This window comes from Apus apus, chromosome 3 (genome assembly GCF_020740795.1).
Source record: "Apus apus isolate bApuApu2 chromosome 3, bApuApu2.pri.cur, whole genome shotgun sequence".
Lineage (NCBI taxonomy): Eukaryota > Metazoa > Chordata > Aves > Apodiformes > Apodidae > Apus > Apus apus.
In genome coordinates, this window is record NC_067284.1 from 85,213,773 (window position 1) to 85,240,753 (window position 26,981).

Below are 26,981 nucleotides of genomic sequence, written 5' to 3' on the forward strand. Positions count from 1 at the left end.
CTGCCCGGCTGGCAGCCGCCGGGCGCCGCGCTGTGACAGCCCCGCCGCCCCCGGGCCCCGCCGCCCCCGGGCCCCGCCTCTCACGGGCGGGGGTGGGCGGGGCTCCGCGCGCCGAAGGGGCGGGTAACGCAGACCCCGCCCCCGCCCGGGCAGGCGGTGGCGCCGATTGGCGGGGGCCGCCCGCGTGACGGCGGCCCGCGCGCGCCCGCGGGGGCGGGCGCGTTGCCCGGGAGAAGGGGCGGGCGGCGGGGCCGGGCCGGGCCCTCCCGCCATGGGCTGCCGCGGCGCTGTCAGCGGGATAAGAGCGGAGCGGGCGCGCGGGCGCCGGTGGGGAGAGGCAGCGGGTAAGGGCGGGGCGGGCACCGCCGCCTGGGGCTGCGGGGCCCGCTCGGTGGCGCCGGGCTGGCCGGGCAGGGGCAGCGGGAGCGGGCGGCGCGGCGGGCCCAGGCCCTGCCGCGGGTCCCGTGGAAGGGGCGCCCCGAGGCCGGCGCTGGGAGCCGCGGGCTGGGGCGGGCTGTCAGCCGCCGCCGCGGCGCCGGGCGCTGCCCGGTGGTGCCGCCGGTAGCTCCGGCGGCCTCGGGCGCGGCAGGAGGCGGAAGGAGCCGCCGCCTGAGGCGCGGGCGGGGCCCTGCCTGCCCCCGGGGTAGGGGCCGGGCGGGAGGGCCCCCTGTTCTTTGGGGGCAGGAGTCGGGGCCCGCTCCGTGCCGTGCGTGGCTCTGTGGTGTGAGGCGGGTTGTGCCCGCAGCGCTTCTTCCCGGCCTGTGGCCGCCGCTCCGGCCGAACGGCGGCGCGGGGCGCTGCGTGCGCGGGCGCTGCGTGCGGGGCTGCCCCCCGCCCCGCCCCCCCCCCGCCCCGGGGCGCTCCCCCCGGGCCTGGGCAGAACCGGCACGAAACCTCTGTCAACACGGGCGTTTGTTGGACATAGATAGGAGATAACCACTGAAGAAAAGCAAACGTGGGCTGTTCACGGAAGCGCGATAGCGTGGATGGATGTGGAATACGACGGTGGCAGCACTTCAGAGCCCCAGCTACGCTCTTATAAAGTCTATTGAAAGGAGTGAACAGAGGAGCACTGAGAAGTCTTCTAGATACTCTCTGAGCACGGGGAGAGTGTGTGAAGATTCTCTTCTGAGGGGAAAAGAAATAATCTAAGAATTGGACATTACCTGCTATCACCACATGCACTAAGGAGCTGTCTTTTACTTACCTGCACAGAGAGGGAAGACGGGGAGAGCAGGTGCATTGCTGGAAGTAAGAATAAGACATCTTGTGTAAGAGAAAGCAGAGCAATTAAGGAAACTAAGAGAGGATCAGATGACTGAATCTGGTGGCCTAGAAGTTGGAAAAGTATCTGAATATGGTAACAAGTAGAAACTGGCTAGAGAAGAAGATCTGGATGCAAGAGTATTTTTTTTTTTCCTTGTAATGCCATGTGAATCAGTAAGACTCAAGTATAAGGATCTAGAGAAACTTGGGAGTTACTGATATAAGCTTGTGTCATTAACAGAATTGTACTGTTGCCTATGAGATGGTGGGACAACCTTTGGCAGGAAGGCCAGCAAGATCTATTTTAGACATGTGTATCATAATTTTATGCTAGGTAGCAGAGAAGAGATGTCTGGAACATATAACCCTTCCTGAAGGAAGGATCTGAATTTGCTCAATCAAGACACGATGCTTGTATGGAGCTTTTATTGGTACAGGTTACAGTGTGGTAAGGAGTCAGGAAAATACTATGGGTCTCCTTTTTGCCTTTAACTGTAGGCTCACAGACCTGCAAAGAAGAAGGTGTCCTCTTGGATATCTTAGAAAATCTGTAGTTCAGTGTCTCTGAGAGTTTCTGGTGGGTGTTTAAAATAGAGTGAATGAAGAATGAGAATGCTTTCAAATATTGTCATAGATAAGAAAAATATCAGCTTTTTCTAAGGTATTTTGATCTTACTTTTCTTTCTTCCTCATTGTGATTTGGACAGAGAATTTTGCAAGCTGAGAGTATGTAGCTTTCAATGCCTTCTACGAGCAATAGTAAATGAGACCTCAGGAAGTCAGTCATCACTTGGTTTGTAAGATTGTATATAGATTTCTTAAGAGGAGCTATTTAAATGTCACTCCCTTCCTGCTTTCCCTTTCTCCTTCCCCCATTGGGTTTTTTTTTTACAGTACTCAAAGACAGCTTTCCATTAAAAATATTTAATTAATTATAAGAAGTTTAGGAACCATTTAACAAAGTTTTTTTTTCCTAAATGCTTCTTTTGCTTTCTCCTTTCTTTTAGTCCTTGGTAGGCTTTTCATGTGCCTCTCCATCACTTTTTAGTGCAGCTTAAGACATGAAGAGACTGTAAGCACCTTGAAAATAGCATAGGATCTGTTTGAAAGTAAGACACTTGATATGTAAGCATTAGAAAAAAGAAACTGCATTGTTAACTTACTTTTAAGTAAGTTGCTACTTCTTTATAGTTCTCTTTACAGTTAAGCTCAAAGACCATAAGCAAATACTATGACATACAAACAAACATTTCAGTAAGCTATTAGTTCAGCATTTTTATTGTCAGTGATTTCTTTAATAGGCCCCAGTGCGTCCATATTCATATTCACTTGCACGCCCTTGAAACTTGTGCAGGGATCTAATTTGGTTAATATTTGAAGATTTTTTGCCATTGTCATAGTAGTCTCTTTTTAAATAAGCTGACATTGCACATAGAGGAATTCTGAAGCAAAGCTGGTTTTGATGCTTGTCTTCTGTGGGCAGAAGAGTACAGAGGGAATGTAGGGTGAAATTATTATTTTGTAAGAGGATTGTGTTGCACCCGGAAGTGCTCGCTTCCAGAACATGCTGGCTTGTCCTCTGTGGGTGAGTTTAAGTGAACAGCTGTGATTGACAGGGCTTCACTAATACCTATTTTATTCATTTATGAGGATATGTATATATGTCTGGAATTGCTTTGGCTCTTGTTTTCTTTTCCAGTTCACAGACTTATGAGAATGTCAGTTGCTCTGGCAAATTATTGCTTGTTGAAGATACATAGGCCTTTAAATAGTATCAACCAGTTGAGCTGGTGTGATCAGAGCTATCAGCTCCTGTGATAGAACTGATCTGGAGATGATACACCTGTATTTAGACTGGGATGAGATCAGGTAAAAGAGATCTGTGGTTGTTTCTGTTCTGTCACCTGGACTGATTTGTCTGAGCTGGCTAAGCTGATTGAGCAGCTGGTGACTGCTGAAGGGAGGGATATCCCTCTTGCCTCCTTCTCTTTGCTGGACAGCTGCCTAATCTCTCAATGTGGCAATTAACAACAACAAAAAAAATCCAAGTGGAAAAAAATAGTTTTCTGCAACCCTGTGGAGATGAATCACATTGAGAAGGAATTGGATGAGTGCAGTGCTGGAGGAAGAGGAAGGCAAGAGTTGCTGGGAAGGAAAGGAAACATGTTTTTGCTAGTCATGAGTTGTCAGGTGGACTGAGCTGTCTTAATTCATTGTACCGTAGCTGCTCCTCAGGTGCTGGGGCTTTTTGCTTAGACTCAACAGAGTGTCTGTTTCAGCTGTCATGGTCATTTGAGAAGAACTAATAAAGCAGCATAGTAGGCTCTCTATCCAGGTTTTCTTTTCCTCTATTTAGATTCAGGTCTCACATTTCAATATGTCTATCAGGCCTTGTTGGAATGAGTGCATGGGAATGTCTTGCCTCTGGATAAAACACTGTACAGAAGTTGGACTGGAATGGGAGAAGGGGAAAGCAAAAAAGATGCTATGTGCAGTCTTGAGGTGTTTTTTTGCTATAAGCTGTTAGCTCTTTATGGTTCATGTTTGCCTGGGGTCTGATTAAAATAACAGTTTTCTGGTACTATTAGGTTTTTTATTAGGTACTATAACAGGTTTTTGGTACTATTAGAATAGAAGTGTGAGTCTTGCTAGTGTTATTTTTAGCTAACTACACTGTGCTCTGTGTGAAGATGTAGCGCAAATCTGATGCTGATTGTGTCAGCAAGATGGAATAAAATTAAATGAAAATCCATTAGCTTAGGTATATTGAAGAAGGAATAGGTAGATAATGCTATGATCAATGTAGCAAAGTCCTGCAATAGTTACTATGTCTTGGTACCCATAAGTGCTGAAACTCTTATCTTTTTTCTGACTATTTTGCAAGTTCCACTAACTTTTGTTAGTCACCACTACATGTTTCATCTTTCATCTTCTGTAGCACAAGTTTTTTATTATTTTGATGTGTTACAGAAGAGCAAGGCTTCCAGTCTTCTGCTTCTCTAATTTTATTTCTTAGCCTCACTACTCAGGGCCTGCTGTTACTGTGGGTGGGATTTTGCAATGGCCACACAGTTGTTAAATGCTGAAGGGTTGTCTTCTGCACTTCTAAGCTTGTGTTGTTTACTGCAGGCATCTGAGGCTTGCCCCGTGACTCGTGCGTTTGTATAGGATTTTTGAGCCATGTGAAGTTGAAGCACTGTGAGAATTACGCTTACTTACATTGTGAAAGAGCTTTTCTGTGCTTTCTGGATAGTTTGAAAGGTGGAAAGTGGAGGGCAGAAGTGATGAATGGTGGTTTGTGAAAGATGGTGAAATACTACTAGTGCCTGTTAGGCTGTGTCTGTGTTAGAGTGGTTGAGCAAGCTGATCTCTCACGTTTATGCATTCACTGCCCTCTTTCCTGCACCCAGAAAGTTGAGCTCCCTGACTTCACTTAAAAGCATAACCATGCTCCATGGAATGTATGGGAGCACGAAATACTAAAAGTGAGGTGGAAGGAGAGAGTTCCTGATTTGTCAGAGTTCTGACAGAGAAAAACCTTTCTGCTTTTCCAAGGGAAAACTGGGAAGATTAAATCTGAGGAGTTAATGTAAGGTAGTGCCAAGTGCAAGGCTTCATTGGAAGCATTAAAACTGATACTAACGTTGTCCAGTTTTATTTCAGCAAATGCCTGACTTGATCTATTCCTGTTTAGTGTTGTGGAGGTATATGCTGAAGATTTGTGTTCTTGGGGGGAGTAAATGGCAAAAGGCATCTAACTAGATTTATTACCTTCTGTAAGCAACTGATTTATTCAGGCTTGAGTGTATTAACTAGATGAGGAATGAATAATGTAAATAGCAATCTGAAAGGATGAATAGTTCTCAATGTCTTAATTCTGGAATAGACTGAATATTTGAGAGTTAAGGACATATTCCTGATAGTTTGTAATTGTATTGCAGGAACTGATGGAAGTCACATTTTCATTATAATATTTTAAAAGTTGAAATTTGTCCGGTTTTGGTTCAGTAATCCAAACAGACACTGAAGTAGTCTTAAAATTAACCAAAAACATAAGTCTTTCACCTTCTCCTGATCTCTTTCTGTTGGGAAATAAGAGATTTTAACAATCCTCATTCCAAAGAATTGAAAGCAAACATTCTTACAACAAGCAAAAGCCCTTTCATTGTAAAACTTTGTGCGACCTGAGGTACATTTGTCTTTGTATTCCTTGCAGATTTGAGTCACTGAAGAGTGTAGTTTCATACTTGATTTGAATGATTCAATTAACAAAAGATAAAAGGAAGCCAGAACTTCCTTTGTGTCTGGATATATAGAGGAAATGCTATGATTGGGGTCTTTTCAACATCAGAAGGTACTCCAAATTAATCTAGAACTATTTTTAGAAGCTTAAATTACTTGCTTTACAAAGTCTATTTAATTATTGACTGCTAAATCCCTAGCATTTGCAGAAAAAAATCCTATGAGGTTTGGTTACTGAAAATACTGCTTGGCTATGTACATAGCCTTCATGGGACACACTTCATCTCCTCAGCTGCCTCTCAGCTGTGTAGTAGTCCTGTTTGTGTGCATGTGTGGTAGATGTCTATAGTTGGGGGACTTCCAAAACAAAGTTTTGGCTATTTTTTGCATTGTGGATGGGTGAAGTGTTTTCTTCAGTGGTTCAGGATTGTCTTAAATATGTCTGTCTAGTAATATGTACACTGAGAAACTTCATGCTCTTAGTTGTTATTATGTAAAATTAAGTATAATTATAGATTGTATTTTCTCTGAAATCTACACTGCTTGGCTAATTTTGCTGAGTGCTGTTTAAATTTCAATAATAAAAATCCTAGCTCTTTTTATTTGCCTTCCTACTGGCAGAAAAACCACCTGAAGTGAGATGTTACATGAGTCCTTTTGCCTGTAGTTCTCTTGATTGACTGTGTTCTGGGGCCAATTCAGTGCAAGAAGGCTCAACACAGCTGGAACAAAAACCTCTTTGCTATAAAGGCTGGGAGAAATACAGGGTCTGCTTCCCTAAAGCAGTCAAATCTGTTTACACTCTCTAAAGAACCTGGCAGACTGAGGAATAACAAGATAACAGTATATGAAACTCTCAGGTATTTATGTAAATAATTAATTTTAATACCACCTTCAGAATTGCTACCTGCTGTCTTGCATGCATGTGCTTACTAATAGAAGATATGGACTACACTGACTAGTTTAAAGGTCTCAGAAGCAAAGTTGGTCTTCTGCCCATTAATGACTTGTTTAACTCCGATCATTGATGTAACAGCTCATAGTGGGTACTTCAGACACAATACCAAAATTTATCTTAAGCACTTTACTTTCAAGTTTTAATCCTATAACTACTAAGCTTTCACTGTGAGGAGTAACCCTTACTCATTCATATCCCTTCAGCAAGAGTGCCTCATGATACTGCTCAACTTTTTTTGCCTCTTGTATCTGAGTATTGGTGCAATGAAAATTTATAATCTTATAAATTACAAAAATATTTGTGTGGTCCTCTGGATCACAGTTTGAGTGGTGCTCTTGCTTGAAATAATGTCCAGGTAGATGCAGTGTGGTCTGCCTAATTGTGTGGTTGTGACTGCAGTGTTTTTCCCAGTTGTACTGGAGAACACACTGTGAATACCCTCTTATATTAATCTGCAGTACACAAAGTCTGCCTGGTCTTGCAGAGCTGGTCTGTGTAGGCTTTCTACAGGAGGGGCCCTGGACTTCTGACTGACCTTCTATAGTAGACTGCTTCTTTCTTTTCACTCTACAGAGTTTGGTGAAGTTTAGTTTTGATCTTTAGCATTAGCCTGTCTTCGCTGTCAACGCTTGCTTTCTAGTCTGTTTTGGGAGTAAGTGTCAAACCTCAAACTTCAAATAAAATATTTAGGAGGACTGCCTGTATGTATTAATTTGGAGAAGAACTTAGCACTCTGAATGGTGTTCAGGATAAGGCTCACTTGGGAGCTATAACATTTCAGGCTTTTCACTGCTGAATGTTTTACAGAATATGTTCATCTTTTTTTTTAAGAATTTACTGGTCTGGCATAGCTTATTTTCTACATAGACTCTGTCTTGTGGTGGAATAATTGTCAGTTCCTGTCTCTAGTACCATGTGTTTCTTACAGGCATTGCCCTCTGGTACTTCAGATAAGGTCTGGAACAATTCCTTGTCTTCATCTCTCCTAACAAAGTTTGTCTCTAGCATTCTCATGGCATTGGTGGCAGGTTGGTGGTGTTTTCCTTAGTGCATTTTGGGCAGGTCCCATGATAGCAAGTGTATTTGGTTCTAACACAATGTTGCAAACATTATCTCTGAACGCCCCCAGCTTTCCCCATGTTTGTTCTAAGAAGAGTTTATTCTCTGTACCTGCACACACTGGTCTGAAATATGCACATTTTAATTGGATTGGATTTCATGTAGCTAACTACATTGTAGTTACTGACTTTAGACAGTTTAAGACCACAAGCTAAGCATAAACTTGGGCATAATTTATGTTCAGAGTGAGTGTAGGTAGTTGTTTGAAAGCCTGTTTTTCATTAGTGCTATGCTTTTTATCTTGTAGATGAATCATCTCTCATCTTTTAAATTGACTTCAGGCTTAACAAGAATGCATTGACAGATGTTTCATGTTGTTGATGACTAAATTGAAATTCCATGTTGTGTTGAGAAGGTCTCCCAAAGCACTTGTGTAATATGCAGCTAGCCTGTGGGATTCTTTGCCATTAACTCTGTCTCAATGATATTTCATCTAGACTCAGGGAGGAAACTGTTGATAATCTGCTAACTTGTAAACAGATACAGATCTCTGTCGCTCAAGGCAGAACCTGGTAACAACCTGCTGAATTTTAGCAAAAACTTCACTAGCGTTGATCACTTAATCTCTGGTGCCTTCTTCTTAGTATACAGTTGGTATTACATTTCTCTGTTCCATGATGACGGCTCAAATTAGTCCTTACTGTGAACACTTCTTAAAGCTTTGCAGAAAAGGCTCTTTAAAATCTTCACCTCATCTATTTTATTCTACATATGGTTCAGATATGTCAAGTAGGTATTTATATATGGAAAATCTAGGACAAGACATACAATTAAAACATTCTAATTTTCTGTCAACAGATTTTCCCTTCCCTTTTCTTATGTGATGGTACCTGTATTCAAAGTTTTCAGTAACACTTGTATGAATAGGCAGCTAACACGCAATTCTAGTCCCTGAGGTAATGGTTATTTTCCAAGAAGCAAATATTAGCACATAGAGCACCAGCAAACCTTGTTTTTGCTTAAGTTTAACAAATGCACTTTTTAAGCATCTTGAAATTACAGTAACATAATAAACTCTACATTAAAAGACCTGTCATGAGTTAAGCAGGTAAAACAAACTAGATTTTTAAAAATGAAGAACAAATCATCACATGAGTACTTCAGTGGAGTAGGACAAGAAGTTGTAGTGTAAGTTAAATGTTATTTAACTGCTGTTTGTGTTCCACTGCTGTGAATGTTTCAGTAGCTTATGATACACCAAAAGCTGCATCAAAAGTCACTGAACTGACCTTAATGAGACATTCTTTAAAATTACTGTCTGGACAAATTAGACCAATTAACTAAATTAAGTTGCTATACAGAATTATGCTAGGAATGTCACATAAGACCTAGAAAGCTGTTGTCTTTGCTCTAGAAGGTATTAGCTTGCAGATGTGGTGTGAGTGAGGACAACTAACATTCAAGAGGAGTTGGGATGAGAGAGGGATGTTACCCCTCTCATATGCAGACCTAGCAAACTTTGGACAAATATGTAGTTTGGCCGCTACCATACTCTAGTACAGGCTTTGCTGTGTATTGTCTCCCTGAATTGTGAGGCTCCAGTAGGTAGGCTAGGGCTGCTTCTGAAATCCTAAGTTTTGTTGGTAGCTTCATCATCACGGGTGTCAGAATAATAATTATAATAATAATGATTAAGGTTTTAACCTTTGGAATTACAGACCTCGAAAACATCATATGAACTGTGTGCTCGATTTTACATCTCAGTTACATTGTGTATATGTGGAAAAGTCTGCAATTAGTTTGCAAGGGAGCTGGTTTCCTTTTGTGGCACTCGGATCCTCTATCACCCACCCTTTTCTTGTCAAGTTCTCTCTTCTGGTTTTGGCAGTTCCTGTTTGGTTAATCTTTTCAATGCAGTTGATGGTACCTTAGTGTTATTCTTGCCTTGGTTCCCAGTCCCTGTGTGCTGCTGCTAGTTAGCCTTCTTGTAGTCAGTGACAATTAATAAAGTTGCTCTTCGGAGCTGATAATCTCCACTGGCCTTGTAATACTAGCTTATGCACTTCCGGGCCATTAGCAAGTTAGCTTACAGTGGAAACACTAAGGGAGGGTGTAAATCAGATCGTTTAACAGAAGTACTGTCCTAAGATCACACTCTGGAAACTGTTGAAGAGGAAAATGGAATTGTGGATCAGTTTGTTTCTTTTAGTTGGATGTAAACAAGATTATAATATAAATACATCGCTCTATTATACCTTTGAGTTGTGCTTCTATCATTTGTTCAGAGCAGTTGTTACTAATAATTATGCTAGAGAAGAATGACATTCTAGAAATAGTCATGTTTTTGGTGAGGGCAGACAAACATTTATGGTCCAGAACATATCGAAGGAACCAGATTAAACTCTGTCAAATACATTTTACATTACCTTTGGAAAAATACACAAGCCATGTTTGGGAAGTGTAGTCTGGAAAAGACTTTGTGCCTAAAGAAACTACCCATGAGTTTAATTTCTAATTGTCAAGCACATCAAGTCCTGAAAATACATGGCAAATGACAACTTGGGGTAAGTAGGGGGCTGGGTTTTTTCCTTCACTTACCTCACATTCAGCATGGTTCACCACAGGTCTGAGTCTGGATCAGGAGAATGACTTCTCTGAAACTGTTCCTGAGAAGTTACCTGCCTCCATGTAATGCCACTTTGTAATCTTTTGGTGCCTGTAGCCTTGGGTATGTTTGCTAATTGTAGGTTTGCTGACTTGTTTATGTGTATTTGATAGGTATTTTGGAAAGTGTCTGTTTCTTTAATTTGGCCAGATCTGGCATAGCATTTGTCTGACCTTGCTTGCTTTTTCATCTTGGCATTCCAGTTCTACACAGGCATGGCTAGTTTGGCCATCCCCATCAGTTTTCTATCCATACCCAATATGCAAATGAATGCTTTCATTTCTTTAAAGACTTTTTTCAGAAACTATAGGTAAGATAACTTCTGAAATTTCTGTATTTTTTTCAGTGTAAGATACAATGCTTTCACATCCACTTAGTAGTAGGAATTTTCTAATTCTGAGCTTCATGAATTAGATTTTGCTTTAATAGCCAGGCAGCAGAACTAAACTACATACTTAGAGGAGGCTTAAAGTACTTGTACAACCAGGACTCTCAGACTTCAGATATTGCAAGACAAGCATCCCATGTAGTTGAGGTGGGAGTTAAATATAATTTTGATTCTTACATGTAAGGGGCATAAGTAAGATTATACATACGTAAACACACTTGCATATACAGCAACAGCATTACTCTGGAGATCTCAGCATACTTTTCATTGTTCATTGAAGTAATACTTATTAAACATCTTGTGAACTTGACACACTTTTTTCTCTGGTTAGTTAAAAGAACAGTGCATGTGTTGTTTACCTAAAAGTACTAAGCACATTTATTTTTCTCTTTTTATTCTGGGGAGAGAGACTCTGAATATCTTGTTTGGAAAGCATATGAATGTAGTGGATTATGCAGAAGACTAAAAACTAATTACTGAATTCCTTGATGAAATAAAGGACTTGGTCAGAAGTAGAACTGTGCCAAGAAAGCTGGCGTCTACTGGCAGTCTTATGGTAGAATTTGTATGTTAAGAGGTTGCTTTTCATGTGCAATCTAATAGCTGGAGCAACACTACATTCATATGTTTTAATAGGTTTCCTTCTTCTGTGGCCTCAAATACTTAATAAATAAAAGCAAAATACACAGGAGAAATTGGTTGGAAAGAAAGAGTAAGTAGGAGGTATTCTGTAGAGCTCAAGTGTTGTCTGGTATGTCTTTTTTGGGAATGAACTGAATATTTTTTTTTCTCTCATTTACTCATGTTTTTGAGTATTGGAGAGTTGTTGGATGGTTAGAAAATTTCTTGCTGTCTTTTATAAGCTGCACTTCTGGCTGATTGCCTGGCATTAGTAAAACAAGACATGAAGATGTCTCAAGCTTTCTGTTGATGTTGAATTGCAGGTACCTGTTTTCTAAAAGGCTTGTGTATTGCTCCTGCTGCATAAACCATTTTGGTACTGTCAGCTGGGTCTCTGTTTCTAGCCTGTTTAAAGTTTTGAATTATATTAAAAGGACAGGGAAGAAAACTGGTTTTGGCAATGCACTATTTTGAGGTTTTACTTGGTTTTCACCATCAAGTATAGGCCTCAAGGCAGCAGGATAGAGTATGTTCCATTTTTTGTTCCAGACCATGCTAGATAAGTATTTTTCAATCCCATGCTTTCAGGCTCTATTTTCCTTCTCCATTTTGCACAGAGAAATTAATCACAGGATTCCCTTAGTTTTCTTGTTAACAAATTTCTTCAAGCAGAAGGCAGTAAAATCTGGTGCCTGCTACTAATAAGATAAACATAGTTTCTGTAATAAACACTGCAACTTGTGCTACTGTTGCAAAAGCCTCTTAGGAGTGTTTTAGTGTCAGTAACCTGCGGTGCTCTTCCTTGTGCTGTTGCTCCCTGCTGTCAAAAGCTTGAGCTTATATTGAAAGTTTAACCCAAAAGTGAATGTGATTAAAGTTGTTGTTGATGTAATCACGTTAACGTTAAACTCATTTAAGCAGTCACAAGTGGTCACAAACTAGGGAAAGTAAATAAATGAAGGACTTCACATAGCTGTATGTTCTCTACTCCTCTTTGTGTGATCTGTAAAATAGCTTCTCATAAATTTATTGTTCTTATGAGACTAGCTATTACTCCCTTATTCCACAGGATACTCTTATGACCCAGTAGACAAGACTGCTTTTATTGAAGATAACATTGTGAGCTACAGGAAATTAAGGCTTGCAAGTATATTGTAAGGTGGCAAGCATGGCACAGAGGTGCAGTATCACTTTACAGGCCTTCAAGCCTGACTTTGCAGCTGTGTCAACAGCACTCAGCAGCATGTTCATTTTAGATGGATGCAACTATTTACTAATGAGCAATTTAAAGAAATTTATTGACATCTACTTCACAACAAATAGATGTAGCTTAAGTATTTCCTTTTTTTGCCAGTACTGTAAAATTGACATTTACAAACTCCCTTTAAAAAAAAAAAAGCTGTGAGGATTTAGGTTTATTAGAGCTGCTGTATGAACTGGTGAACACCAGTTCTACCAACATCAGACTTTCTGCCTCTCAACAGCTCTTGCTGTTGGACAGTTACTGAAAGTAGTAATGTAAATTAGTATTACAGGATTTTTACTTCATTTGGCTCAGTACTGTATCTTATTACAATGCTACTGTAGCAGTTTAGTATTTACCACTTTTTATTATATTACTGAACATCCCGGGCCTTTCCAGGCAATGCATTGCTGAAAATATCACCAAATAAAAAGCCCAGTTCACTCTCATATAGAGTATCAGCTCTGACCTGAAGCCTTTGATGCATTTCCTTCGCTCCCCAAAGTATGCTGGTGCTAGAGATGATACTGTCTAATCACTAGTGCTACGCAAAGTTACTATATTCATGGTTCAGTATTCAGAACTGCTACATTGGTTTTAAGTTCCATGCTTTAAATTATTTAAAAGTATTTCCTTTTAGAGGCTTAAAATCCACTGAAGTAAATACAAGGCATTGCTATACTTTAAGATGCTCAGCTGATGAGCAAGACCATAAAATTGGAAAGAAGTCCAGAGAAAATACAAGGTCCAAGTGCAGGAAATAGACTTATACCACAACAGCAAATAGAAAATAAGTCCCTTGAGAGCTGGTGCAGAAAGGGGCCGGAGGGCAGATATGATACAGACTGGTTTATGAGAATGATAGAAAGATGGGCATGAAGAGGGCAGATTGTGTATGAATGTCAGATCATGGTGAAGTGATTTATTTTTAGGATATTTGTGGTTTTTTTCCTTTTAGAAATAAATGCTATTTAGTAGAGTTGGTTTTTATGAAATAAGATGATAATTCTTCATCTAGAGGGTGAAATGGAATTTAAGAATGTGATTTATTATTTTTTGTCTTGGCTGGATCTGTGAAGCCTTGACACATTGTGCATTCCAAAAGTGTAAGTGTCCCATTAAGACTGTACACAGCAGTGCTGAACTGAGATTCTGGAATGTCTCTTTCTGCTCTCTTATGGCTTAGTGTGATGTCTTAAGTTTTTGGTGTTTTTCCCCTAGTTAAGGAGACAGCATGTGGGTGTTTCAGTAAAGGTGGGTTTGGACATGTATTTCTGATGTGCCTGTGGATAAAACTTCAGAGCATTTTAGGACTTTGTTAGAAACTGCATTCAGTTAAATTGTACTCAATGGCACCAAACACATTTGTTCAAACATTAGTTGAAAAAATTGGAGTGAACTAGAAGAGACGGATAAGGAGTCCTGTTTCCATTGAATGGCTAAATAATTAGCACTTGTTAAGGATTTGAAAATGGTTGCAGAAAATACTAAGAGGTTGCAAAAATAAACATTGCTTCTACGATTATTAGTGCATGTCTTCTTGGAAGTAGCAGAGAAAGTAGTCAAACAGCCAGACAAAACAGTTCATGAGTATTTAAAGCATGCTTAAAGAGCTCTTTAATCTTGTTTAAGTAAATAAGAGTATTTCAGGAGGATTATTTTTTTTTTTCCTTAGATAAAAAACACTCTGAAGATGTGAAGGAGATTGTGACAGCTAGAAACTTGAAGTTTTAAAGTGAAAAATTAATAACCCTTTGACAATCTAGCTTACATCAGGGAATATAGGATGTTAAGGCTTTATAAATGCATACTCTGTAGCAATCGTTTTCTCGAGTTGTTACAGAATATTTGGCTGGCTTATGTGTTGTTTTTATTTATTTTTTTATTTTTTCTCTGCCAAAGCACCTGCTATTTCTGGTCATTCTAGAGTTAATTGGAAGATTGCTTCTCCCTGTCCTTATCTTGTCTCCTTTTTTTTTTATTATTATTTTTACTAAATACAGGGGTAGTTTAAAGTATTCTGCTCAGGAAAAAAAGGAAAAAAGGCCTCTTCTGATAGTCAGTTGGGACTGGATGAGGTTAAATTGGTAAAGGAGAAGTCACTCTTAAATCACTTCAGTGAACTGTACAGAGCAGGTAGTATGCTGTGCCTTTCAAGTTTTACTGACTACATCTTCCCTAGTGCTAAAAGTAATAAAGATTGCTTATCTGTCAGGACAAAATAGGACCGGTTTAAAATGGGTTTGCATCAGCACCTGACTGCAGAGTTCAGTTTCTCATACTATCCATCACTTGTATCTAGAGCTGCAAGTGTTTCAAGTATTGTGTATGCAGGTAGTGATCACTAAAAATTCAGACTGTTTCTAGAGGGAAGTGTTTGAACTTGCATTCCTAGCTGATTTTACACTTTAAAAACAGATTCATTTTATTATTTTACTTATCTTATATGCATTAATTCTTTCTCTGTAAGAGAAGATCAGGTATGCACAATCATAACCTAAAAGTGAAAGCTAGAGCTTTAACCCTCAAAACCCTCAAGGGCTCTTCATAAAATTCAAATAGCCATTGTGAAATTAGTTTTAAAAACAAAGAAATTGCATGTTAACCATGATGTATTTTTTCTCTTTTTAAAAACAGGTGAACCAAGGGTATATTTGTTTTTTCTTCCAAATAGAAGATAAATGTGTTAAGCTGGCAAAGTAATTCTGGTAAGAATTTTCCAGTTACTTCTGTAGTGAATGTCATTATATGTATAAGTACTAGCAGTCTTGCTACTAGAAGGAGCTTTTTGTTCCATTAGTGCTAACAAGCTTGCTCTTTTTTACAAGGTCTGATTTTTTTACCTTATAATTGCATGTAGGTGTTTCTTGATCAAGCAAGTATCAATCCACCTGTTTTATGTATGTTACTGTTGGAAGTTATTAGGCTCTCTTTTTGTGTGTTCTGTGCTTGGATATGATGAAAATATTTGCATTTTGAAGATTTTTCTTCAACCTTTTATACAGAAATTAAAGGAGTTTAATATGCCATAGTAATAGTTAAGTGGGTTTTAGGTAGATTAAGTGTTCTAGTTTCTATAGCTGCCATCACTGATTCTTGGTTTTGTTTTGCTTTTCTCAGTGATCCTCTTGACTTTTCTACAGCTGAATTGCATTTTTGTCTTGTTTGGTTCAATGTTTCTTTTAAACTTTTCAGCATGCAGTAGTGCTGACCAATCAAAGAATGATGTGGCATAAGAGAAAACTTGATTTGTTTTTATAAGAAAGTGGATAGACCAAGTGTTTGAGTGCCTAGTGTGCATTATCTAAAGCAAAATTAATCAGTTTGGGAATGTGTCAATGCTTTTTGTGTTTTCTTCTGAACATGAGCATTGTATCTTGAATTAAGTACATTATATTGGTGACTGTCTCCCACTCCTTCTTGATTGAAGGAAAAGACTGAGAGCTGGTAAATCTCAAGTATTGTGTTTACAAAACTTCCATATTTATCTCAGCTCATTTTTTTTTTCCCTCTTGAAACAATCTGCATACTGTTGGAATACATAACGTGGTGGAAGATAATGTATTTGAGTCAACTATTAAAGAACATAGCCTCTGTGACATGCTGTGTAAGGGTTACCTGTGTTCCCCTTAGGCTTCAGGTCAAATAGCTTTTAGAAGCAGATGAAGACTGAAGTTCACCTCTAGTTTACAAAGAAAAGCTGAAACAGTCATCAACTTTAATTTATGCGGTGGGAGGGAATGCTGTGTATCACAGGCTTTTACTTAATAAGCTTATAAAATGAGTGTTTGGAGTTGTGGGCTGTTAGCTAAAGTTTCACTGCAATGAATGAAGTCCTCTAAGGTCATCCTTCTTGTTCCCTTCCATCCTAGATTGGTATATTGATTCCTTAGTCCTACAGACACTCCATAATTTGAGGGGGGCAGGGAACAGGGATGAAATCTCCTCTCTTCCCCCAGTCTTTTTTTCCATAAATAGTGTATTTTCTGGTGGATTTAACTTCTGTACTTTGCTCTATCTACAGCTCAGACATGAGCAGTGCCAGTAACTCACTGGCACGAGAATTCTTGACAGATGTCAACAGACTCTGCAATGCTGTGGTCCAGAGGGCAGAGGCCAAGGAAGATGAAGAGGAGGAAACTCATATGGCAGCTCTGGGACAATATTTGGTTCAAGGCCGTGGTTTTATTTTGCTTACCACACTGAACTCAACTATTGATCAGGTAGTAGTTTTTCTTAACTGGGTGTAATTCTGCATTGAGCTTTGATTGTGTTGTTCTTCGTGCTGATTTCCTTGCCTTTTTATGGTAGAATTTTTAACTTCTTGTCTTCACAATTAGCTCATACACTCTATGTTGCAATTGCATTTTTTTCTTCAGCAAGAACAAAAAAAACCCCAGCTATTCACGTGCCTGTTTGACATCTGATGCTGATGGTTACTAAACGTTTGACTAGTTAAGATGTGTGAAGCTGGAGTGCAGCAGCCGATTGGGAAGAGGCAACAGATTAGAATTTTCAGGATAAACGATTGTTTACTGAACTTGCAGTACAGACTGACAGTTCATAGTTTTAGAAGGTCCTTTTGATTTAAGGCAGTAAAATTAATTATACACCTTCATGTTTTATTTATGGGCCATGAGATATATCTTTGCTGTGTTAAGTAACTTGCTCTTGAACATAACAGACAGCAAATACTTTGTCACTTTAGCTCAAAAGAGAGTGTTCTAGAAGAGGTGATCAGTTTGTTGTTTCTTATATTAAAAAATATAAAAATCTAGCATGCATGCCTGTAGCTTCAAGTGTCCGTTTTCTTCTTTCTCTCATCCTTCCTCTTCAGTGCTCTTGGATATGCATTAAGCTTTGCATAGGATGAGATGTGCATATCCCAGTGCTTAAAAATAATGAACCAAGTGAATCCTGAATGAGTTTACTCAGCCCTTGTCTTAAATTATGTCAGCTGTTAATGCTGGTCAAATTCTTTTTAGAGGTTTGCATTTCCATCAAGAAATTACTTGTGCAAGACCTCAGTCAGGTCTGTTGGCTTGTTTTGGGATTCCAGTAGGTGCACTGGCTAAACAGTAAACCCACAAGACTGCAATTATAAACAATTACTAAGAAGAATGCTTACCAATTCTAGAGCTGTGGGTTTTTTAGATGTCACCTGTGTTCTTTGTAGTTGCTGTTAGTTGCTTTGGAACTAGAGCTGCTGGAAAAACAGGTGGCTTTCATGTAAAAAGAAAGCATGGGATTACATGTTCCTCCCCCCAGTAAAAACCCACTTGTGAAGTAGGAGGGAAGAAAAAAGCTTGTGCTGTTCTTTGTGAAACATCAGCAATTATTTCCTAAGGAAATAAGTCTAAGAGGGGAGGAGGAATGTGTCTAATGAGGAAAGTCCAAATTCTGAAAATGTACCACTGAAATTGGAAAAGTTAATGTTTTGCTTATTCCAGTCTTACTCTTCTTTGAAAGCTGTATTGTTCATTCCCATGCCTAATTTGTCTTGTTGAAAATACCTTTAGTAGCAGAAGAGAATTGGGTGAATGAACTGAAAAAGCCTAATTTTGTGTCTTATTGTATTATATACCTAATGTTAGCTTTTTTAAAGTTTTGTTTGCATAGATAGTTAATATCTACCTGATGAGACTGTTTGCTATGTTTATAGCTCTATAAGTATATATATATAGAAGTTGCTTATCTCAATACATTTTAATTTCATTACTAACTTTAATTTTTTGAGAGATCTTGTTTCAGCTGCATATCCCTGAATGGTAACTGCCAAAACACTCAAGTCAGCTTTGTCTCTGAAAAAAGGGAGAATTTTTCATTGTTAAGACTGAAAATATTCTGTGGGTGCTGAGCACCCAGTAAAGGAATTGCATTTAAATTCAGCACTTTTTACTGCTTTTCTCTGCATTGAAATTCTTAGTGTTGAAGACTAAGTCTCAGTAGGAGTGAGGTTTTCTAGTCATTATTCTGTTTTTTTTAATTTGGAGTGACTTCTCTTTCCTCCCATAAAAGCTCATCTTTCTACTGTGAGTCAGTAACATTATTTGATGAATGTAATCTTCTTTCATTTTCTTCAGTGTGTAATTTTGGTTAAAGTATAAAGTTTGCCAGAAAGTTCTTCCAAGTTATGGTTTTGTAACTGCAGAAGTTTTGAACATCTCTTAGGCTTTATGAAGGCTGTGTTTAAATCAACAAGTTACTAGCTTTTGACTTCTCTGGTTTTGTTCTTTGAGGAATTCCTTCAAAAGGAAGGATGAGGAGAGATTTGTATAGAAACAACTGCAGAGGGGTAATAAATTTTTTAGATGCTTTCTGATTGGCTCTAGTTAATACTTCTTTTTTTAGCCTTCTTTGCAGTTAAATAACTTTTTCATTTCAACCAACAGAATGGTGTAGGGAGTCAAATGTTTAACATCTAATAGTTAATCTGTTTTTAAGAAGTAAAAAACCTGGCGTTTCTAACACAGGAGCTGACATGTCGGGAAGAACTTCTGACTCTCCTCTTGTCACTTCTGCCATTGGTGTGGAAAATCCCTGTCCAAGAAGAAAAAGCAATAGGTATGTTTTCTCACTTAGGATGTTAAGGACCTAGAAGTGATTTGTGTTTTGTTACATAGCCTAGGTCTCCTGACTAAGGAGTTAATTGTGATAAATATCCTTATAATATACAATAAAAATACGGATTCTGCAAAGAATTTCAAGTCAAAAGCCAATGTTCTGTCAGCATGGGGGGGGTGTTTATTGCTTTTGTCTGATGGATTCTTTTCCCTATTAGAGAATAAAACAGAGGATGAAACAAATTAAGTTACCTGTCTGTTTGAGAGAGTTACTAAGGATTCTCATCCGAAGTTCTCTTAGTGTGTCTTTTCTATTTTAAACTCCTGCAAATTGAAGGCTTTTGTTAGTGTTTGTAGACTTTGAGTGTTTGAAGTGCTGCTTTTATATACTGAGCTTTTCAGCTTGCTTACTTGCATTTTTCTTCCACGTTCCTGTAAGCATGATCAATTTAAACAAATAATTTTGTTTCTCTTATGAAAGCTTAATGACTTTTCCAGGGTTAGTTTAAAATGCTGTTGTGTAAGTAGGTTGTAAGATGTTCTGGTTTTGCAGTCTGCAAAATGTGTGGATTTTGGTTTTACAAATATGTCTTACAGTACTGATGCAATAAACATGGTGTATCTATTGTGTACTGAGAAATTTTTCCTTTTTTCTCTTGGACTTGAAGTATATTGTAATCCAGATGTATCAGGCAGTTTTTTCTTTCTGTGCAGGAAATATCCTTTATTTGATACACTACTCCTGTTCAGATTCCTGCATCCAAAGCAGATATTTCTGCCTCAAGCATCACAACTGACTTTATGAAACAGCAAGGCATGGTCATGCTTGCACATAGAAGCATCTTTTATTTCAGTTTAATGATTATGTGATTATGTGGGGTTGGGAGGGGGCTGTTGTTAACTCTCACATTTTTCTAAACACTAGACTTCCTATAAGTATCCACAATTAAGTTGTTTTATGATAGTTGTTTTGCTGCCCAAAGCATCCAGAGTTCTGCCACTACTTAAAAATTACGATGAATTTTATCCAAGAACATACAGACTTTTTTCTCTGCCTGTGTCTTCAACAGTTTATGATCCAAGTTTACCGATACAAATAAACTGGAAATACTTGTATTTTACTCTTCAAAATCTTCTTGCCTATTGAATCAGATTTAAATTCTATATACACTTTTTTTTTACTGTGTACTTGAAAGTGTTTTGGCTTGGCTTTTGTGGAAATATTCAGTGCCTTAAACATTATTCCTTTCCATCTCCCTGTTTTCCCCTATTATTTTAAATTCCACAACCTTGATTTCTGCTATTTGTGTTTGGAACAATTAATGCCAAAGTAAAGACTGAGGTCTGTATACTTGAAGATTTGCAATGTTTCTAAGCTGATAAACTTATTTTATCTATTGCCACAATTTTTTTTCTTCATGCATTCTTAGAGGACTTTGACTTAAGGCACCCAGTTCCTGTAGCAGCTAACTATCAGTAGGTGACAATGGGTCATCACTGAAGATCTTTTTTCTTCCTCTTAGTTTTTCTTCATTTGTGAGCCAAGGCCGTTTGGCAACCCTTAGAGTGAGACTTCAAATATATCAAATGGTGTACACAATCTAAACATGGCCTGAGTAACTACCTAAGACTGCTTCCATAGCAAGTAATAGGGGAGATGTCAGAGATGGCATCCTGTTGATTCATATTTTACTTCTACTATATTAGTATGCCTAACTTACCCAAATTTAAATTGAATGTAACTAGAGACTTATGGGTATATTGTTCCTTTATATCCTAACTGTAAGAGGCAAAAAGATTTTCAGACTAAGCTTTCTTCTCTTTGCTTCTGAAGAAGTCCTTTAATCTACTTTGATCACCTCTTTTCTTAAGAGAATGGAATAGCTGTGCCTACAAAAACTTTTCGCAAACCCTCTAGCACATTTTTGTCTAACCCTAATTAGAAAGTTAACTAATTTGTCTAGACTTTGAAAAGAGTATGGTTCCCAAAGACAAATTGTTGCTGACTTTTTTTAATACTGAAAATTTCAGACAGGTATATGCAAAACCATGACCAATTAAGATATTACTTTAATTTTTTAAAGTTGGAGATATCAAGCTATAAAACTAGGGAAAATGCTTGACATAGTGTAACATTCGTGAATGTTTGTTTAATGTTCCTTTGTTGTCTTTCTGTTCTAACAGATTTTGATATACCCTATACAGTAGACATATGCCTGACCAAAGAGAATAATTCCAATTCCATGAAACCTACTCAGGAAAGACTAGGCTTAGATGGAAGCACTCGTTCATCTCTTCAGACTTCTGCAAAACTAAGTTCCCGATCTCGGAAAAGCGGACGTCTGCGCAAAACCACCCATCGTTACTCTGTGCGAGATGCGAGAAGGTCTCAGCTCTCCACCTCGGATTCCGAAGGCAATTCTGATGAGAAGACAACTGTAACAACGAAACACAGGCGCTCCCAGATACTGCAGCCTTTTTTAACATACCCAGTTAGGGACAGCTACCTTGCAGGTGGAACTGATGGCCTACCTGCAGAAATGATACCAAATTCTAATCCTGATGCCCCTAATCTAGAAAATTCCAGCCAAATTACTCCAGCACGTGAGCTAAACTCGGAGATTTTGAATGAGCCGGCTGTGGGAATTGCTGAGAACAACACGGATAATTCTCCTTTTGACTTGTGCCGTGTCTTATTGTCACTCCTAGAGAAAGTGTGCAGATTTGATATTACTTTGAATCACAGTTCTGCTCTTTCAGCTAGTGTGGTGCCCACATTGACTGAGTTTTTATCAGGATTTGGAGACGGTTACAATGTAAGTAGTAACACAGAAAATGAAGCAGTTACTGCAGGGTGGACAGAAGAACCTGTGGCTCTGATCCAAAGGATGCTTTTTCAAACAGTTCTACATCTTATGTCTTTAGATATTAGCATTACAGAAACCATGCCTGACAACTTACGAAGAAATTTAACAGACTTACTTAAAGCAGCATTAAAAATCAGAATTTGTTTGGAAAGACAAGGTGATCCTTTTGCTCCAGGGTACAAGAAAACACTACAGCAACCGGTTCAGGATGACTTGGTTTTGTCTAGATATCGTCACAGAGCCTTGCTTCTGCCTGAGGTTATAGAGGGGGTCTTGCAGATTTTGATCTGCTGCCTACAAAGTGCAGCCTCCAATCCATTCTACTTTAGTCAAGCTATAGATCTGGTTCATGAATTTATACAGCATGGGGGTTTTAAGCTGTTTGAAGTAACTGTGCTTCAAATGGAATGGCTGTGTGTGAGGAGTGAGGGAGTGGCTGGGGAAGCGTCAGAGCATCTGAAAGGCCTAATCAACAGCATAATGAAAATAATCAGCACTGTCAAAAAAGTGAAATCGGAGCAGCTCCATCAATCAATGTGTACAAGGAAGCGACACAGACGATGTGAGTACTCCCACTTCATGCATCACCACAGAGATCTCTCTGGGCTCTCTGTATCTGCTTTTAAAAACCAAGCTTCCAAAGCCCCTTTTGAAACTTCTGAGGGAGAAGTTCATTATCCTGACAGATGCTGTTGCATTGCTGTTTGTGCACACCAGTGTTTGCACTTGTTGCAACAAGTTTCTCTGAGCAGCACTTGTGTTCAGCTTCTCTCGGGTGTACATAACGTAGGAATATGTTGTTGTATGGATCCAAAGTCTGTGATTGTCCCATTGCTTTGTGCTTCCAAGTTACCATTATTAAGAAACTTTCAACAGCACATATTGAACATCCTTACCAAGTTTATATTGGATCAGCTGGGTGGAGCAGAAGTTTCTCCAAAAATTATACAGGCATCATGCAATATATGTACTGTTGACTGTGATCAACTTGCTCAGCTGGAAGATGCTTTGCAGGGCAACTCTAGTGATGCTGGTCTTGCATCTAGTTCCTCTTGCAGAGTTCAAGGAATTCTGCCTAGCAGTGCATCTGAAGATATGTTATTGAGATGGGATGCACTGGAGGCTTACCAGGACATTGTTTTTGAAGAAGACAAACTACGCGGCATGCAGATTGCAAGCCATATTTGCCACTTAATTCAAAAGGGAAATGCAGTGGTCCAGTGGAAACTATACAACTGTATTTATAATCCCGTGCTTCAGAGAGGAGTTGAGCTAGCTTGCTATGCTCAACAACTTCGACTGACTACAGCTGATAAACACACATGCAGTTACCATAGCCAGTATTTGTCTCCTGAAGTACTTCAGATTTATTTGCAGACACTCCCTGTGTTGCTTAAATCCAGGTTGGTTCATTTTCTGTATGTTAATGGCAGACATCCTAATTATGTACAGAGCTTTGTATATTTGTTACTGATCAGCACGTAGGTTTATTTGGACTGTAGGCTGCATTTGGTTATTGCAGGAGTGGCAAAAAGTTAAATGCTTGAATAGCATAAGATTTAATCCTAAATTCATGAACCACAGAAAGTAAGGGCTCTTTACTGATGAGTTCTGATGGGTGATATATATATATAAAATATATTCTGTTGATAAAATAAAATTAAATTAGTAGGGTTATGTGAGACAATTACAAAGAACAGAAGAGTATTCCAGTTTATGTAAAGGATTGTCTAATGCATTTTTACCTTTTATGCTAACCTAAACTGTATCAGAAGCTATTAATTTTTGAAATTGCACTTAGTGGCAAAGAGGCAAGAGAAGTAAAATTTAGGGTATCTTAAACTTTTAAAAATCTATGTCCTACTGTCATAGAGATGGGAAATATACAAGTAAGGACATGACTAATTTGATTCTAGAGTGTGTAACTCTCTTACAGTAAAAGCTGACCCTGTGGGAAGGAGATGGGAGGGTAGCAAAGGTGGATTTCTATAAGCAAATGTAGTATATAGTAATATTTCCTACACTATCTCTTACAAACCCCGCTGAATTTTCTATACCAGATGGAAGATGTTTGTTTAGGGTTCTAGATAATTGCAAACAAGTTCCTCCTCTTTAATATACAGTTTACAGTAATTTATAGCAATAACTGTAAATATAATCAGTCTTTGGTGTTACTCAGGTGTGTAGAACAGAGTTATGCTTGCATAAGATGTCATCTAAACTACATGAATCTGTGGCTGACTTACAAGGTAACTCTTATGCTTTCTCTTGCAGGGTAATCAGAGACTTGTTTCTGAGTTGTAATGGAGTGAATCAAATGACTGAGTTAAATTACTTAGATACCTTAAGAAGCTATTCTTTGAAAGTCTTAGAGACTTTGATACTCTGCCTTGGTGATCAGCAGAAAGACCAAGCAATGTCAGAACTGGAAGGCCTGAACAGTGAACAAAAGGAGTTTGCATCTGATTTGCCTGCTTCTCTTTGTAACCAGCATACTGTTTCAGAAGTTCCTCAAAGCCTGAGCAAGTTTTATGCTGGCTTGAAAGAGGCTTACCCAAAAAAGAAAAAATTTCTGAGCCAAGACATTCACGTCAACACAATAAACCTGTTCCTCTGTGTTGCTTTTTTATGTGTAAGTAAAGAAGCAGATGGTGATATGGATTCAGCTAATGACTCTGAAGATACATCAGGATATGATAGTACAGCTAGTGAGCCATTAGGGCACAAATTACCCTATCTGTCACTGGAAAGCCTTACTTTGCCCTCCCTGGAGCATATTCACAGGGCTGCAGATATTTGGTCCATGTGTCGTTGTATCTATTTGTGTAGTTCCATTTTCCAGAGGCAGTTCCATAGACTTGGAGGCTTTGAAGCATGCCATAGATTACTAATCCTTATAATTCAGAAACTTGCTAAAAATAAGGAAAAGGAGCAAGAGAAGAGGGATAGAGTATTGAGTGAAAGCAGCAGAAGTTCACATGGGAGCCCTCGTGGTGAGCTTCTCAACAAGGATGACTCTGTTCAGTTGGCTAAAAGCAGAGAGATGACACAATTTGAGCTTGATAGTTCTGACAGTCTTGCTGGTGCAGAACAGCTGGTCCTTGAATGTGCCTCCTGTGACAGCTCATTGAGTAGGGAACACACTTCAGTTTCTTCAGTTGCCAATCTTGAAGGCATAAAGACCTCAGTAAGAGAAGAGACTGAGTGGGCACTTCATGGTATCAGACTACTAGAAGCTCTGCTGACCATCTGTCTACACAGTGCAACTACCGTACAGCAGAAGATGGAACTGGATGTATTTCACCAGGTACTGTGCAACTTCTCTTAGCTTACTTGACTCGTATTTGTTACATGCCATGTTATTTTAACAGTAATTTAGTAAAAAGTTTTTTTAATCTCTAAAAGCTTGTGTGCTTATTGTGATACTATTATTTTTTGTGTAATTCTGAAAGAATACAGCTAAATTATGTACTTAGTAGTCAGGGTGGTGATAAGCAGGCCCAGAAGAATGCAACTGGGTGCATGAACATACTGACAGTTGCTGTTACTGAAGAGGAATCTTCCCACATGATTAACTTGTCACTTTTTGTATTGAGATGCTGGTAAGGACCCTGCAGCCTTCAGCAACATAATCTTTGTCCTCCACTCTTCTTGGTTGGATCCCTGTTCATGCCAATTGTCTGCTTCTTGGGAGCTGGGAGAGAGGCTTCCAGAATGGCAGATTCATTCAGGCTGGATGAGATTTTTACCTTGCTCACTTCTTTGAACTGTATTTCTGGTTTATTTGTCATGTATCTATTAAGAGTTTGGCCCAGCATGTTGGCTGTATGGATAGGGGTTGAACTCAACATCAAGTGTTGTTTTCAGCATTAATTTATCACAGGGAAGACTGTGATCCTGGCAAATGAAGATCTTGTCTGTCTGCATAAAATGGCCCTGACTAGAGGAAAGGGATGGTTTCTTCTGACTGTAAAGTCAGTAGTGGCTGCCAACAACTATGAATTGCTGGATGACTAGGCCTGTATTTTTTTTCTTGGCCAGTTATGGTCTGATTTTTTTCTGGGTTTTTTTACTCTCTGTAGTTCTTTTGTCCAGTCCCACATTCTCCAGAGGCTGTCTGAGCTGATGGGATTTGAATGATGGGACTTGTTTTTTTGCAAGGGCATTCAGAGGAGACTGTCTCACAGAGCTGGGATTGAAGGAGAGCTGCATAGGCAAGATGTAAGCATTATAGATAGTGATGTCTTTGATGGTTCTTAGCAGAGAATGGTGCTTGAGAAAGAGGAAAAATAGAGGGCACAGGTACTGAAATGACACCTGAAAAAACTTTTACTTAAGCTTTAGAGGTGAACTAATCCAGTGTTCTACAAAGTTGTTAATTCAGTTGTTAATAAGACATCTTCACTGTGCTTTAATGTTTTAACTTTTAATTTTACTTGGCAGTTAATTACAAAAGCAGTAGGTATACAGGAGAGAACTGGAAACCCAGGTTCTGTCTTGGCCATGTTCTACTTTTGTGAACTTAAGCATTTCACCCTGTGTCTTGTTAGAACAGTATCATAGAATGATTTGAATCGGAAGGGACCTTAAAGATCATCTAGTTCCAACCCCCTACCATGGCAGGGACACCTCACACTAGACTTGCTGCAAGCCCCACCCAACCTGGCCTTGGAACAGTTCTAGGGACAAGGCATCCACAACTTCTCTGGCAACCTGTTCCAGTGTCTCACCACCCTCACGCTAATTTCTTCCTAATATTTAATCTAAATCTACCCTTTTACAGTTTAAAGCCACTCTCCTTTGTCCTGTCCCTTCATGTCCTTGCAAAAAGTCCCTCCCCAGCTTTCCTGTAGGCCCCAACCTCTCTAGCTGTTAACCTCTCTTGTAATATTGTGGTGTGGTATGAATGCACTGTGTACTTGAAACTGTTTCAGAGATGTTTATTTTTGACATGGTGCTTTCACCTGCAATGTTTGGAAAGCAGCATGTTGCCAGATGTCTTCATTGTGCAGTTTGTTTAACCAACTAAATCTCTAATGACAAACAGGATGAACCTTTTTTTTTATTGGAAGAGACTGGGTGAAGTCTGGTTTTAGCTGAGAAGTCAGA

General features: G+C 39.2%; 1 protein-coding gene across 3 annotated transcripts in view; it reads left to right on the top strand.

Annotated features, from left to right (window-relative positions):
• The first annotated feature begins 244 nt into the window (after positions 1 to 244).
• Positions 245 to 26,981, top strand: part of LYST (lysosomal trafficking regulator) — an 82,273-nt gene continuing 55,536 nt past the window's right edge. For all 3 annotated transcript variants that reach the window (XR_007889033.1, XM_051614671.1, XM_051614672.1), the window contains exons 1-6: positions 245 to 344; positions 15,080 to 15,150; positions 16,467 to 16,665; positions 18,916 to 19,006; positions 21,190 to 23,275; positions 24,147 to 25,179. Coding sequence is in view for 2 of the 3 variants with exons in the window: in XM_051614671.1 (XP_051470631.1) it covers positions 16,474 to 16,665; positions 18,916 to 19,006; positions 21,190 to 23,275; positions 24,147 to 25,179 (3,402 nt within the window). In the remaining variant the exon portion in view is untranslated. The remainder of the gene's footprint in view (positions 345 to 15,079; positions 15,151 to 16,466; positions 16,666 to 18,915; positions 19,007 to 21,189; positions 23,276 to 24,146; positions 25,180 to 26,981) is intronic.